At 40.7% G+C, this 15,170-nt stretch overlaps 1 protein-coding gene across 1 annotated transcript in view; it reads right to left on the bottom strand.

Annotated features, from left to right (window-relative positions):
- Positions 1–11,432: 11,432 nt before the first annotated feature.
- The window catches only part of POLN (DNA polymerase nu), a 212,055-nt gene continuing 208,317 nt past the window's right edge, over positions 11,433–15,170 (bottom strand). Inside the window, exons 21-22 of the mRNA XM_043513854.1 lie at positions 14,597–14,707; positions 11,433–11,605 (exon numbers count right to left, since the gene is read on the bottom strand). Coding sequence (XP_043369789.1) covers positions 11,433–11,605; positions 14,597–14,707 — 284 coding nt within the window. The remainder of the gene's footprint in view (positions 11,606–14,596; positions 14,708–15,170) is intronic.

Raw genomic sequence — 15,170 nt, 5'->3', positions numbered from 1 at the left:
TGTCCTGGAAAACACACATATTTAATGTACAGGTCTCAAAAACTATAATTGACTGATTAATAGCTAAAAAGTGAGCCCCTTGATCACACTGGTGAACAGTTACTCCCAGCCTACGGTAGCCCTATTGCAAATCAGTTGAACTACTTATAGGAGTAACTGTGAACCCTTTACTCATGGACTGAGCAATCTGGTCCTAAGTGACTTTGAAAGGTATTTCAAAATATATTGACCAGTGTTATGCTACATAAAAATGTAAGAATGGCCATACTGGATCAGGCCAAAGGTCCATCCAGACTAGTATCCTGTCTACCGACAGTGGCCAATGCTAGGTGCCCCAGAGGGAGTGAACCTAACAGGTAATGATCTAGTGATCTCTCTCCTGCCATCCATCTCCACCCTCTGACAAACAGAGGCTAGGGACACCATTCCTTACCCATCCTGGCTAATAGCCATGAATGGACTTCACCTCCATGAATTTAGCCAGTTGTCTTTTAAACCGTTATAGTCCTAGCCTTCACAACCTTCTCAGGCAAGGAGTTCCACAGGTTGACTGTGCGCTGAGTGAAGAAGAACTTCCTTTTATTTGTTTTAAACCTGCTACCCATTAATTTCATTTGGTGGCCCCTAGTTCTTATATTATGGGAACAAATAAATAACTTTTCCTTATTCACTTTCTCCACACCACTCATGATTTTAGATACCTCTATCATATCCCCCCTTAGTCTCCTCTTTTCAAAACTGAAAAGTCCCAGCCTCTTTAATCTCTCCTCATATGGGACCCATTCCAAACCCCTAATCATTTTAGTTGCCCTTTTCTGAACATTTTCTAATGCCAATATATCTTTTTTGAGATGAGGGGACCACATCTGTATGCATTATTCAAGATGTGGGCATACCAGGGATTTATACAAGGGCAATAAGATATTCTCTATCTTATTCTCTATCCTTTTTTTAACGATTCCTAACATCCCGTTTGCTTTTTTTTTTTTTTACTGCTGCTGCACACTGCATGGACGTCTTCAGAGAATTATCCACAATGATTCTAAGATCTTTCTCCTGATTAGTTGTAGCTAAATTAGCCCCCATCATATTGTATATATAGTTGGGGTTATTTTTTCCAATGTGCATTACTTTACATTTATCCGCATTAAATTTCATTTGCCATTTTGTTACCCAATCACTTAGTTTTGTGAGATCTTTTTGAAGTTCTTCACAGACTGCTTTGGTCTTAACTATCTTGAGCAGTTGAGTATCAGCTGCAAATTTTGCCACCTCACTGTTTACCCCTTTCTCCAGATCATTTATGAATAAGTTGAATAGGATTGGTTCTAGGACTGACCCTTGGGGAACATCACTAGTTACCCCTCTCTATTCTAAAAATTTACCATTTATTCCTACCCTCTGTTCCCTGTCTTTTAACCAGTTCTCAATCCATGAAAGGATCTTCCCTCTTATCCCATGACAACTTAATTTACGTAAGTGCCTTTGGTGAGGGACCTTGTCAAAGGCTTTCTGGAAATCTAAGTATTGTCCACATGTTTGTTGACCCCCTCAAAGAACTCTAATAGATTAGTAAGACATGATCTCTCTTTACAGCAACCACGTTGACTTTTGCACAACAATTTATGTTCTTCTATGTGTCTGACAATTTTATTCTTTACTATTGTTTCAACTAATATGCCCGGTACTGACGTTAGACTTACTGGTCTGTAATTGCCGGGATCATCTCTAGAGCCCTTCTTAAATATTGGCCTTACATTAGCTATCTTCCAGTCATTGGGTAAAGTAGCTGATTTAAAGGACAGGTTACAATCCATAGTTAATAGTTCCACAATTTCACATTTGAGTTCTTTCAGAACTCTTGGGTGAATGCCATCTGGTCCCTGTGACTTGTTACTGTTAAGTTTATCAATTAATTCCAAAACCTTCTCTAGTGACACCTCAATCTGTGACAATTCCTCAGATTTGTCACCTACAAAAGATGGCTCAGGTTTGGGAATCTCTCTTACATCCTCAGCCGTGAAGACTGAAGCAAAGAATTGATTTAGTTTCTCTGCGATGACTATCATCTTTAAGTGCTTCTTTTGTATCTCGATTGTCCAGGGGCCCCACTGGTTGTTTAGCAGGCTTCCTGCTTCTGATGTACTTAAAAAACATTTTGTTATTACCTTTTGAGTTTTTGGCGAGCTGTTCTTCCAACTCCTTTTTGGCTTTTCTTATTACATTTTTACATTTAATTTGGCAGTGTTTATGCTCCTTTCTATTTACCTCACTAGGATTTGACTTCCACTTTTTAAAAGATGCCTTTTTATCTCTCACTGCTTCTTTTACAAGGTTGTTAAGCCATGGTGGCTCGTTTTTAGTTCTTTTATAGTGTTTTTTAATTTTGGGTATACATTTAAGTTGAGCCTCTATTATGGTGTCTTTGAAAAGTGTCCATGCAGCTTGCAGGGATTTCACTCTAATCACTGTATCTTTTAATTTCTGTTTAATTAACGTCCTCATTTTGCATAGTCCTCCTTTTTGAAATTCAATGCCACAGTGTTGGGCTATTGGTGTTCTTCCCACCACAGGAATGTTAAATGTTATTATATTATAGTCACTATTTCCAAGTGGTTCTGTTATAGTTACCTCTTGTACCAGTTCCTGTGCTCCACTCAGGACTAGATCGAGAGTTGCCCTTCCCCTTGTGGGTTCCTGTACCAGCTGCTCCAAGAAGCAGTCATTTAAGGTATCGAGAAATTTTGTCTGTGCATTTCGTCCTGAGGTGACATGTACCCAGTCAATATGGGGATAATTGAAATTCCCCACTATTATTGAGTTTTTTATTTTGATAGCCTCTCTAATCTCCCTTAGCATTTCATCGTCACTATCACTGTCCTGATCAGGTGGTCGATGATAGATCCCTACTGTTATATTTTTATTAGAGCATGGAATTACTATCCATAAAGATTCTATGGAACATGTGGATTCATTTAAGATTTTTATTTCATTTGATTCTACATTTTCTTTCACATATAGTGCCACTCCCCTCTCCCCCATGACCTGTTCTGTCCTTCCGATATATTTTGTACCCTGGAAGGATTGTGTCCCATTGATTGTCCTCACTCCACCAGGTTTCTGTGATGCCTATTATATCAATATCCTCCTTTAACGCATGGCACTGTAGTTCACCCATCTTATTATTTAGACTTCTAGCATCTGTGTACAAGCACTTTAAAAACTTGTCACTGTTTATTTGTCTGCCCTTTTCTGATGTGTCAGATACTTTATGTGAATGTTTCTTGTCTGATCTGGCCCACACTTTGTCCTCTTTCAACCCCTCCTCCTGACTAAAACCTAGAGACTCTCTATCAATAGATTTCAGAGTAGCAGCCGTGTTAGTCTGTATTCGCAAAAAGAAAAGGAGTACTTGTGGCACCTTAGAGACTAACAAATTTATTAGAGCATAAGCTTTCAGTGAGCTGTAGCTCACGAAAGCTTATGCTCTAATAAATTTGTTAGTCTCTAAGGTGCCACAAGTACTCCTTTTCTTCTATCAATAGACTCTCCTCTAAGAGAAGTCTCTGTCTGACCCATGTGCGCCTCTGCAGCAATCCGCTTTTCCCCATCTCTTAGTTTAAAAACTGCTCTGCAACCTTTTTAATGTTAAGTGCCAGCAGTCTGGATCCACTTTGGTTTAGGTGGAGCCCATCCTTCCTGTATAGGCTCCCCCATCCCAAAAGTTTCCCCAGTACCTAATAAATCTAAACCCCTCCTCTCTACACCATCATCTCATCCACGCATTGAAACTTTGATGCTCTGCCTGCCTACCTGGCCCTGTGCGTGGAACTGGTAGCATTTCTGAGAATGCCACCATAGAGGTCCTGCATTTCAGTCTCTTTCCTAGAAGCTTAAATTTGGCCTCCAGGACGTCTCTCCTACCCTTCCCTACGTCATTGGTACCTACATGTACCACGACCACCGGTTCCTCCCCAGCACTACACAAAAGCCTATCTAGATGCCTCAAGAGATCCACAACCTTAGCACCAGGCAGGCAAGTCACCATACGGTTCTCCCAGTCATCACAAACCCAGCTATATATCTTTGTAATGATCGAATCTCCCATTACTAACACCTGCCTTTTCCTAATGACTGGAGTTCCCTCCCCCAGAGAGCTAACCTCAGTGCGAGAGGATACCCCATCATCATCTGGAAGGAGGGTCCCAACTATGGGAAGGTTTCCCAATGTTCCCGTTGACTGCTCTCCTTCTCTGGGCCTTTCATCCTCCTTAACAGCGCAGGGGCTGTCTGACCGGAGGTGGGACAAATCAACAGTGTCCCGGAAAGCCTCATCAGCATACCTCTCTGCCTCCCTTAGCTCCTCCAGTTCTGCCATGCTGGCCTCCAAAGCCTGTACACGGTCTCTCAGGGCCAGGAGCTCCTTGTACCGAATGCACACATATGCCAAACTCCAAACTCCCTCTCGAAACTCCCTGTTAGCGGCCCCTGTTCACAAAGTTCCCTGGTCGCTTGCTTACTGATTTATAAAGCCCTGGCCTCCTTGATAGCCCCACCCCCCTGACTAAGGCTCAGCCAATGAACAGAGGCTTCTATACTAGTCCAAAGTAAAAACAGAGGACTCAAAAGTTAAAAGTTCTAACAGGGACTAAAGTACTTACAAAGTTGGTGAGGATATAAGGACAGATATTATGAGAGATATGGCAATTTCCTGCAATATCTTTCGGACACCTTACTGCATTAAGTTTATGTATCATTGTGGGCCAGGGATTGTACGTAATTCCATAGGGGAGGGTGACCACATCCCTCCAGGAACTAAGAACAGTGGGGAGTGATTAGGTAAAATCAGTCAGGCTGTAACACCTCCAGAGAGATACCACCACTTGCAGAGGCAGGGCTGTCCCATACACAGCTGCGTAAGCACCATGAAGTTTGGGATACCAAATTGCCCCAAATTTCATGGTGCCCTAGGCAGCTGCGTGCTGCATACGCAGCAGCACCAGTCCCAGTGACCAGCCCTATCCCTCGGCCGTCTCCCCTGCAGGCTGTGCCCACTGCAAGGGGCAGGGCCATCCCTAGCGGGGTGTGAGGCCCTGGACAACTCCCTCTGCCCTGCCTCTTACCCTTCCCCCCGCTCCACCCCCCGGCCCGCCCCCGTTCCACCTCCTCCCCCAGCGACCCTGCACTTACCAGCACCAGAGGGAAGTGGAGAAACCTGGCCCCAGCCCACTCTACTCTGCCAGCTCCCAGCCATGGCGCTCCACTTCCTGCCACCAGTGAGTGCAGAGAGGTTGGGGAAAGGATGCGGCCCGCACTCACCGGCAGCAGGAAGTGGAGCGACATGGCTCCAGCTGCTCCCAGTTCCCTGCTAATCCCCCGGGCCACTCTGGGCCTTTGGGGCCCATAAAAGTGACCCCCCCACAGCTCCTGCCTCCCAGACCTTGGGGGAGCAGCTGCATAGGGCACCCAAATGGGTAGGGATGGCCCTGTGCAGAGGCTTGCATATACTCGTTCAAACTAGAATCTCCAGAGACAGGCAAATAAAGGATATTAGGCTAAACAGCCTGCGTTTAAAGTGTCTCAGGGCCTTCTTTCTGATCCAGCAAAGAACAGCTGGGGAGAAGGAGAGCTATCCTTAGGGAAGGGTTAGAAGGACTGACAACTGCCAGAGCCAGAGGTTGGAGTATGGGTGACCTCTGGTAAGCGTTTTAGCATATGTGTAGGTTCTTTTATTGTTTTAGTATGCTTTCTTTGTAATGCATTCACCTTAAGAATAAATTGCTTGCTTAGAAAGAGCTGTGTGGTAACTTATAACTTCTGTCAATTAGGCTATCCATAAGCCTTAGAAAAGAAAGCCAAGTGCAGATGTTGGCCTGTTTAGGCTCTCTGGCTTGAATATCACAGTGTTGGCAGGGAACTGTGCAGCCTTGAAAAATAACTGGTCAGGAGGGAGAGAGATGTGTGTCTCCACCTAACAGAGGTGACAGCTGAGGAGCTAGGAGCCCAGAGGGGGTGCCCATTGTGGATCATAGACGAGGAATTCAGGAGAAGTTGCTCTGATGGTGGCAGGTTTCATGATAAAGTATTGGAGTGAGTACACAAATTAGATGATGTAATGATAACATGAAGCAGATTATGTTTATGGCTGTGGCTGAACCTCTGGGCATGCCTACTGTAATAACAATAATACCTAGTTCTGATATAGTAGATCTCAAAGTGCTTTACAAAAGGAGGTAAGCATAATTACCCCCCATTTTACTGATAGAAAAAACAAGACACAGAGAGGTAAAGTGACCTGCCCAAGGTCACCCAGTATACCAGTAACAGAGCATGGACCCAAATCTCCTGAATCCCTGTCCAGTGCTCTCTCCACCAGGTCACAATGTTATTTCCGGAATCCTGAGCAGGTGCCTAATGAAATGAGTGCATATACAGTTGTGCTCACAGAAGTGTTGTGCTTTCTCAGACAAACCTGACTTGTATGTGCTCACTAAATATTACAGGAAGGGGCCACTAGTTACCATTAACAGGAACTCCTTTAGCTGAACCATCAACTTGTTAATAGTTGGCAAGAATTCAGATTTTCAATTTAACTCAGTCTGTCTCTTTTAGCTGCCGTTAAATACAAGACATTTGCTGGCCACTTGGGAAGACAGAGAACTTTTGAGAGGTTTAAGAAAAACTAATGGCCTCATATTCAGGGTGAAGTAAGGGAGTATTGTAGTACATATGACTTACGTCAGAAGTGGAAGAAACCTACCAGTCTCCACAAGGCTCCATTATAGCCTTTACTGTGATTAAAGGAGGATTTACGGGGTCATCATGGAACTCTCAGGGCCATTTCCCCAGCCATCCAAAATCGAAAAAGATACACATTAAATAGTTACTAACCTTTCTGTAACTTGTTCTTCAAGATGTGTTGTATGTGTCCATTCCACTGTAGGTGTTTGTGCAGTCCAGTGCATAGCTGTCAGGAGAGTTTTTCCCTTAGCAGTTCCTGTTGGGTCAACACAAGCATCTTCTGCTGTCTCATGCACCTCACACGGGTACAAAGGGCCAAGTTGCCCCAAATCCCCCTCTCTTCCTTTTTAATGAAAGGCTCCAATAGAGAGGGGAAGGAGAGTGGATTGTGGAATGGACATGTGCAGCATCTCAAAGAAATATAGTTACAGAGAGATTAGTAATAGTTTCTTCTTCTTCAAGTGATTGCACATGTCCATTCCACTGTAGGTGACTCACAAGCAGTGCAAACTGGATGCGAGTTCGGAGTCTATTTGAACAGGGATGGGACTGGAGGATCACTTGTCCAAATTTATCCTTTGTCTTTAGATTGTTGGGAGATCATATAGTGAAAGGTAATTGTATGACAACATCACCAGGTTTCTTCTCTGCAAATGTATACTACAGGAACATTAGCTAGAAAAACCACAGAGCCTGCTTGGGACCTAGTTGAATAACTCAACACTCTATCCAAAGGCTTACACATTAGCCAACTAGTAACACAGGTGAATAGAAATGGATATGCAATATAAAATCCTTTGAGTGGTCACAGGTCTGCCCTTCAGTCGGTCTGCAACTCCAATGAACAATTGAGTCAAACACCTGAAAGGTATAATACATTCCAGATTAAAAGCTAAACCTCTTCTAACATTCAGACCCTTATGACCATGAGACTTTGGGAAGAAGGTCAGTAGGAAAATTGCTTGATTAATATGAAAAGCGGAAACCACTCTCGTGAGAAATTTTGGGTGAGGAATAGAAAAAAGTATATGGAAGATCTGAAACGGATGCCCTCAACTGCCCCACTCTCCCTGGCCAACATAATGGCCACTAAAAAAGGTACAACAGGGAGCAGGTTGCTAGAGGCTCAAAGGTAGGACACATGAGCTTTCCTAAGATTAGATTCAGGCTCCATGGGGGGACAGGGTTCTGCCATTCTGGAAATAGTCTGCTCAGGCCTTTTAAAAATCATACAGGTATTGGGTTGGAAAAAAAGAGAGCAGTTTTCAATAGTGGGTGGAATGCCAAGGTAGCCACTAGGTGCACTCTGCTTGAGCTAATTGACAACCTTTGGTGTTTTAGGAACAGAAGATAGTCCAAAATGTGCTGATAAGAAGCGAGGGATGGGGAAACCCCTTTCAGTATGGACCGGATGGAAAACCTCTTCCATTTAGCCAGGTAAGTACTCCCAGTTGATGGTATTCTACTATTCAGCAGCACCTCCTGAACTTCTCTAGAGCAGCACTCCTCTGCCTGAAGATTGGGGTGGAGGAGGCAGCCATGATTCTGTGAAATCAAGTGTGTGTGAAGTGGGAGTGACAGTGGGGACTGACTGATAGGTCTAAGAGCTCTGAACACCAGTTCTGATGGGGACAAGCTGGGGTGATCAGTATAAGATGGGCCTTGTCCTGCTTTACCTTGCACAGAACTTTGGGTAGAGAGGGGTGAAAGAAAAAGCATAAAGAAGACCCTCTGACTACAGCAGCAGGAAAGCGGCTGTCAATGAACCTGGGCTGTGGCCTGCTTGGGAGCAAACAGACTTCTGTTGCAAACAGATCCATTTTGGGAGTTCCCCAGAGCTGGAAAGTATCGGGGGTAGTTGTGTTAGTCTGTATCCACAAAAACAACAAGGAGTCCAATGGCACCTTAAAGACTAACAGATTTATTTGGGCGTAAGCTTTCATGAGTAAAAAACCACTTCTTCAGATGCATGGAGTGAAAATTACAGATGCAGGCATTATATAATGACACATGAAGAGAAGGGAGTTACCTCTCAAGTGAAGAACCAGTGTTGACAGGGCCAATTCGATCAGGGTGGATGAAGTCTACTCCCTATAATAAATGAGGAGGTGTCAATTCCAGGAGAGGTAAAACTAATTTTGTAATGAGCCAGCCACTCCAGTCCCTATTCAAGCCCAAATTAATGGTGGTAAATTTGCAAATGAATTTTCGTTCTGCTTTTTCTCTTTGAAGTCTGTTTCTGAAGTTTTTTTGTTCAAGTATAGCTACTTTTAAATCTGTTGTAGAATGTCCAGGAAGATTGAAGTGTTCTCCTACTGGCTTTTGTATGTTACCATTCTTGATGTCCGATTTGTGTCCATTTATTCTTTTACGTAGGGACTGTCCAGTTTGGCCAATGTACCTGGCAGAGGGGCACTGCTGGCACATGATGGCATATATAACATTAGTAGACGTGTAGGTGAATGAGCCTCTGATGCTGTGGCTGATGTGGTTGGGTCCTCTGATGGTGTCACTAGAGTAGATATGGGGACAGAGTAGGCAATGAGGTTTGCTACAGGGATTGGTTCCTGGGTTAGTGTTTCTGTGGTGTGGTGTGTAGTTGCTGGTGAGTATTTTCTATCTGTAAGCGAGGACTGGCCTGCCTCCCAAGGTCTGTGAGACTGAGGGATCATTTTCCAGGATAGGTTATAGATCGTTGATAATGTACTGGAGACATGTTAGCTGGGTGCTGTACGTGATGGCCAATGGTGTTCTGTTATTTTCCTTGTTGGGCCTGTCCTGTAGTAGGTGATTTCTACGTACCCATCTTGCCCTGTCAATCTGTTTTCTCACTTCCCCAGGTGGGTATCGTAGTTTTAAGAATGCCTGATAGAGATCTTGTAGGTGTTTGTCTCTATCTGAGGGATTGGAGCAAATTCGGTTGTACCTTAGGACTTAGCTGTAGACAATGGATCATCTGATGTGTCCTGGATGGAAGCTGGAGGCACGTATAGTGGTCAGTAGGTTTCCGGTATAGGGTGGTGTTTATGTGACCATCACTTATTTGCACTGTAGTGTCCAGGAAGTGGATCTCTTGTGTGGACTGGTCCAGGCTGAGGTTGATCCACCACACTCTCTTGGTATGGTGTGGTTACACATAACCAAAAGGTACCAACTCTAGGCTATGACAATGGAGTCTAGCGCTATAGGAATATGAGACGGAGCTTGTGCACACTAAGAAAGAAAGAAAATGTGGTAGCAGACACCCTGTTCAGGAAAGAGCACTCAGAACTGACATCTGCAGAATAGCCAGCAGCTAGCCCTATTGTGTTAATGTCAGATAGGAGGTGTGATACAGAGGCCTATTGGTGCCAAAAGGCAAAGGGTTCATTGTTCTTTATAAGCAGCTCATGTCTCAGACCTGACAAACACACTACACCAAATATCTCACTTTCATGTATTTACCCATGAAGGGTAGCATGTGAGGTCTTTACTGAAACTTGTAACTTATTAATATTCATGCTCATAATCATTGTGAGATGTATGTATGGGTAAATATTTAAAGAATAACAAATATATTTAACATGTAAAGAGCTATATTATTATTTAATATTACTATATGCATTACCATAGAACTAGGAGCCATAGTCATGGTTATAGGTGCTGTACAAATACAAAACAAAAAAGACAGTCTCGGTCCCAAAGAACTCACAATCTAAGTATTATATTATTGTAAAGTATATATATGGGGCCAAATCCTGGGTTTTTTTGATTAAATGAAAAGTCCTGTTGAATGATTTGATATGTTATTATCACAATTGAGATTTTTTTTACAAAAATCCCAATATCACATAAAAATATTTCTATAAAAACTTTGACATTTTGCAAACCTTTGTTCTCTGCTTTTATCTGAAATTCTACTTCAAATTCCTCAAGTTCTATTTGACCACATACCACAACATTATGAAAGACCAGGATTCATTTCTTTTTCTCCCATGTTTGCCTTCAAGGCTTTTTTCTATTAGAGCTAACAATAATAATAATGCTCAGTGACTTTTTGCACCAATAGTTCTATCTTTTATGACTGAACATTAGGTTCTATTCTTCTTGCTAGTGATATATAAGAATTTGGAGGCTGTCCTGTGATCTATTGCCCAACTGTGCATAGCTATACTAACAAAAGGAAACTGTGATGCATTAGTTTTCCCTTATATTCTATAAGATATTTCCCTTTATTACATAAAATACACATAAATATAATAAATAAATAATATAAATAAAAGTTGCCTGCTGAGAAGCACAATTTGTTCATACAGTTTGCTTCAGTTCTGATGTCCTGGCTACTATGTTTTTTTCCCTAATCCATTGAATGTGTTAGTAATTTACATCACATTCAATCAACTTGATAGAATAAATTCAGAATAAGTAAAGACATGACCAGTGGGCTTAATTTTTAAAAAAGTTGAACACCAATGATTTCAAATGAAGTTGTGGGTCCCCATTATATCTGATGACCAGGCACAGTATATGTGGATAGAATTACACAGAAATCTACTTGAGCACAAAAATATAAACAAAAATCTTCCAGTAAATATATAAAGTAATAGCATCTGCCCTTGCTTGTTAAACGATTCAGATGCATACTAAACATTCATCTAGCTGAACAGAGTAATAAGAAAGAAAAGGCATAGTTAAAGTATAGGTACAATAGGTCATATTACATGGAACAATAAAGAATAAAATCCCAGAAATGCCTTTATTTCAGCTACTTCTGTCATAAAATGAAAAAGAACATCGCTTACTAACCTGGCTGTTAAAGTTGGAGAAATGGCAACAGAGGTAAAAATCTCAACCATAGCCATTTTACAAAGGTCAGCTGCAGATCCTACAAAAGAAAGTGATCTGTTTTAAATATAAAATATGGGGGTGGGCGGAGAGGAAGAGCTCTTTAGTCCTCTGAACTATGCAAAATGACAGCAGGTCTGAAACTGACTCCATAAACACAGGTTTCAGAGTAGCAGCCGTGTTAGTCTGTATTCGCAAAAAGAAAAGGAGTACCGGTGGCACCTTAGAGACTAACAAATTTATTAGAGCATAAGCTTTCGTGAGCTACAGCTCACTTCATCGGATGCATTGAGGTGTAGCTCACGAAAGCTTATGCTCTAATAAATTTGTTAGTCTCTAAGGTGCCACCGGTACTCCTTTTCTTTTTGACTCCATAAAGCTAACAAAGATTCAATATTACAAAAGAATCAAAAATGCTTATTAATACTATTAATGAAGGTGTGAATTCACCTTTAATAATGATATGGGAACATAAGAATTGCCAGACTGGACCAGACCAATGGTCAAGCGAAACACAGTATTCTGTCTCTGATAGTGGCTAGTACCAGTTGCTTCAAAAGAAAAAGATTCAAGAAAGCCTCTAGTAGGAAGTTATAAAATAGCCTACCCCCCCCAAGAAATTCTTTTCTGAATTACCATTAAAGATTGGCTTATACCCTGAAACATGAATCATCTCAAATATACATACCGCATGCATGGGAGAGAGAGAAAAGGAGTTTCTTAACTTATCCACAAGAAAAATCAAAGTGCATAATAGCCTAAATAACCTAGATTTTAGCTATGGTAAGGCACTGTTTCATGAGTTAAAGCTATAATAAATCTATGGAATAGAGTTAGAAAAGACAACAGAAGCTCAGTTAAGAAAGTTGGACTAGGAAATGGCTAATAAGACAAATTTCTTCAAAAATAATCATGTCAAAGCCAATGACAGCCATTTCAAATTGGTACACCATATATTCCTTTCACTATTTATGCCATAAGAAATATAGTCTTTTGAGCATAAGTTGTCACCAAGATAAGATGCTATCTTACTAAATGTTTCAGAATAGCAGCCGTGTTAGTCTGTATTCGCAAAAAGAAAAGGAGTACTTGTGGCACCTTAGACACTAACAAATTTATTTGAGCATAAGCTTTCGTGAGCTACAGCTCACTTCATCGGATGCATTTTCACTTACTATATGAAATCACTACTGTATCTTTTACCACAGTAACTATAGTCAGTATAAATAGAGGAGTTTAATATGGTTTTCAAAAATTATCTCAGAGCTGAAATTTTGAAATTAAAATCTCAATGTAGAAGGAATTTTTGTTAATATTAAAAATAATTGAATATTTTAAAATTATAAACCCATTTTAACCCCTTTCCAAAATACCTATCAGAATTCTGTATCTAGCTGAAAGCTTTCCAGTCAAACAGTTTTCAACTGGAAAATGCTGATTCAACTAAATGAAACGTTTTGTGGGAACATATCAATTTCATTGAAATTTTTGACAATAAATTACTGAAACATTTCATTTTGATAAAGTCTAAGTGCTTCATTTTTACTTTAGTGTTTTGAATATTAATAAATAAATATAAATATAATATAATATATTTAGTCAAAATGATAAAGTCAATAGAAAGCTACAATAGGGTCATTTCAAATTTCATTTCAATTTAGGAGAAAAGAACATTTTGAAATGTCCTGTGGAATGGAAATTCCAAGTTTCAAGCAATTCTATAACATTCTCTTCTGGTGTTTCAATAATGAAAAACCCAAATTTGTTGTCTGAAATTTGGGGTTCAGTCCTGCAAGATACCAAATGTCTTCTGTGAGGTGCTGAGTGTCCTCAGTTCCCATTGACTTCAGTTACAGATGCTCTACACCTCCTTGTAAGATGCGGTTGCCAATGGACAATAGTCCAGAATATTACATAATTAATTTGCCTATTTTGAAAACAAAACATTAAAAGAAAGAAAGTTTGAGGGCAAAAAAACCCCAACAACTCATTGCTCCTTCCTAAAGGAAAATTCAAGCCACTTTCATGAGAAGCACCTTCATAAACATGTCTAAAAAGTATTTTTCATTTGCATGATAGGGTTCACAGCTCCACTCTAACTTGCAAACATTATGCAAATCATGCCAACATCAGCTCTTTAAATAAGTAAAAACCTGTAGATTTTTAATACAACCTCTTAAAGCAGCAGCAAGGGTCATTTAAAGACACCACATTACTTCAAATGAGGTGTGAACTCAGCAGACTGACATAAGTAAATTATGTGGATTTATTGCATTTTGTCTGGCAAGTTTGCAAATTTATATTGCGAAGATAACACCTGTTTAACTCTTTAATGCTTTCTTCCTGCACATTACAGATGAAGAATGAGCCCTGGTTTCAACAGAAATAATAATAAAACAATACAAAGTCCCTTATAAAGGTATTTCCCAAAAACCAGAAATCTGAAAAAATAAAAATTTGAATCTCTTAGTAGTAAAACCACTGAAACCCTTGTTTCTGTGCCATGTTCTACATGACAAATTTATGTCTGTATGACTACATCTCTCAGATGCGTGGAAAATCCACCCCCCTGAGCAATGCAATTATACAGACTGAACTCCCAGAGCAGACAGCGCTATGTCAACAGGAGGGTTTCTCCCGTCGACATAGCTACCACCTCTTTGTTAGGTGGAATACGAGCTTCTCCAGTTGGCATAGGTAGTGTCTTCACTAACCACTGCAACTGCACCACTGCAGGGCTGTAAGTGTAGACAGGCCCTCAGTCACAAACTGACAAAGAAACCAAAAAGAGACAGCCTTAGGAAAACTGCATTTGAAAATCTTCCACCTCATACAGCTAGCTACCATACAGTATTGTAGTATACCATTGTGTTCTTGTTCCCTACAGGCTAGTGAGGGTTTCATACTTCTGTCACTTAGAGCTGTAAAATAGAAAATTTATTCATGCCACCCATTTACTATTTCTTGTTTGTTGACTTCAATTCTCAACCTCCACCCAGTCAGAGGAAATAATTTTTTTTTTTTAAAATACCTTGGACAACAAAGTTGACAGCCTGCCTCTCTGCTTGAGCACGTAGTCTGTAGTCTCGAGCATTGATATTAGGCAAGTGTCTTTTACGTCCCATGATGGAAACCACATATCCTTTTGATATGTAAAATAGAAAACGTTAATGGAGTGCTTAAATATGAGATTTGAAACAAATCTTCCAATATGAAGTTGATACATACATTTGTGAGCAATTGCCTGATGCTTTTGGCCAATATTACTGAATACTGAAAATAGTCTGAGTCACTTGATGCACAACATTTGTTCCCCAGCTATTCAAAAGTAGTCTGACTGGTAGAGTGAAATGTGGATGTACCCACATATCATTGATATCTCCATTACTCTAACCCTGAAAGCCATTAAGCACACTCAATTCCAGTTCAAATCATTAGAGATTGAAGTTACTCAGGCCTGGTCTAAACTTAAAAGTGTTGCTGGTATAGCTATGTCGGATAGGACTGGAAAAAAAATTATACCTCTAACCAACATGCCAATGCCAGCAAAAGCCCCAGTATAGACTGAGATGCCAAAAAGTCCTTTTGCTGGTATAGCTTATTTT

Source organism: Dermochelys coriacea, chromosome 4 (genome assembly GCF_009764565.3).
Source record: "Dermochelys coriacea isolate rDerCor1 chromosome 4, rDerCor1.pri.v4, whole genome shotgun sequence".
Taxonomy (NCBI): domain Eukaryota; kingdom Metazoa; phylum Chordata; order Testudines; family Dermochelyidae; genus Dermochelys; species Dermochelys coriacea.
This window is presented reverse-complemented; position numbering and strand designations above follow the sequence as displayed.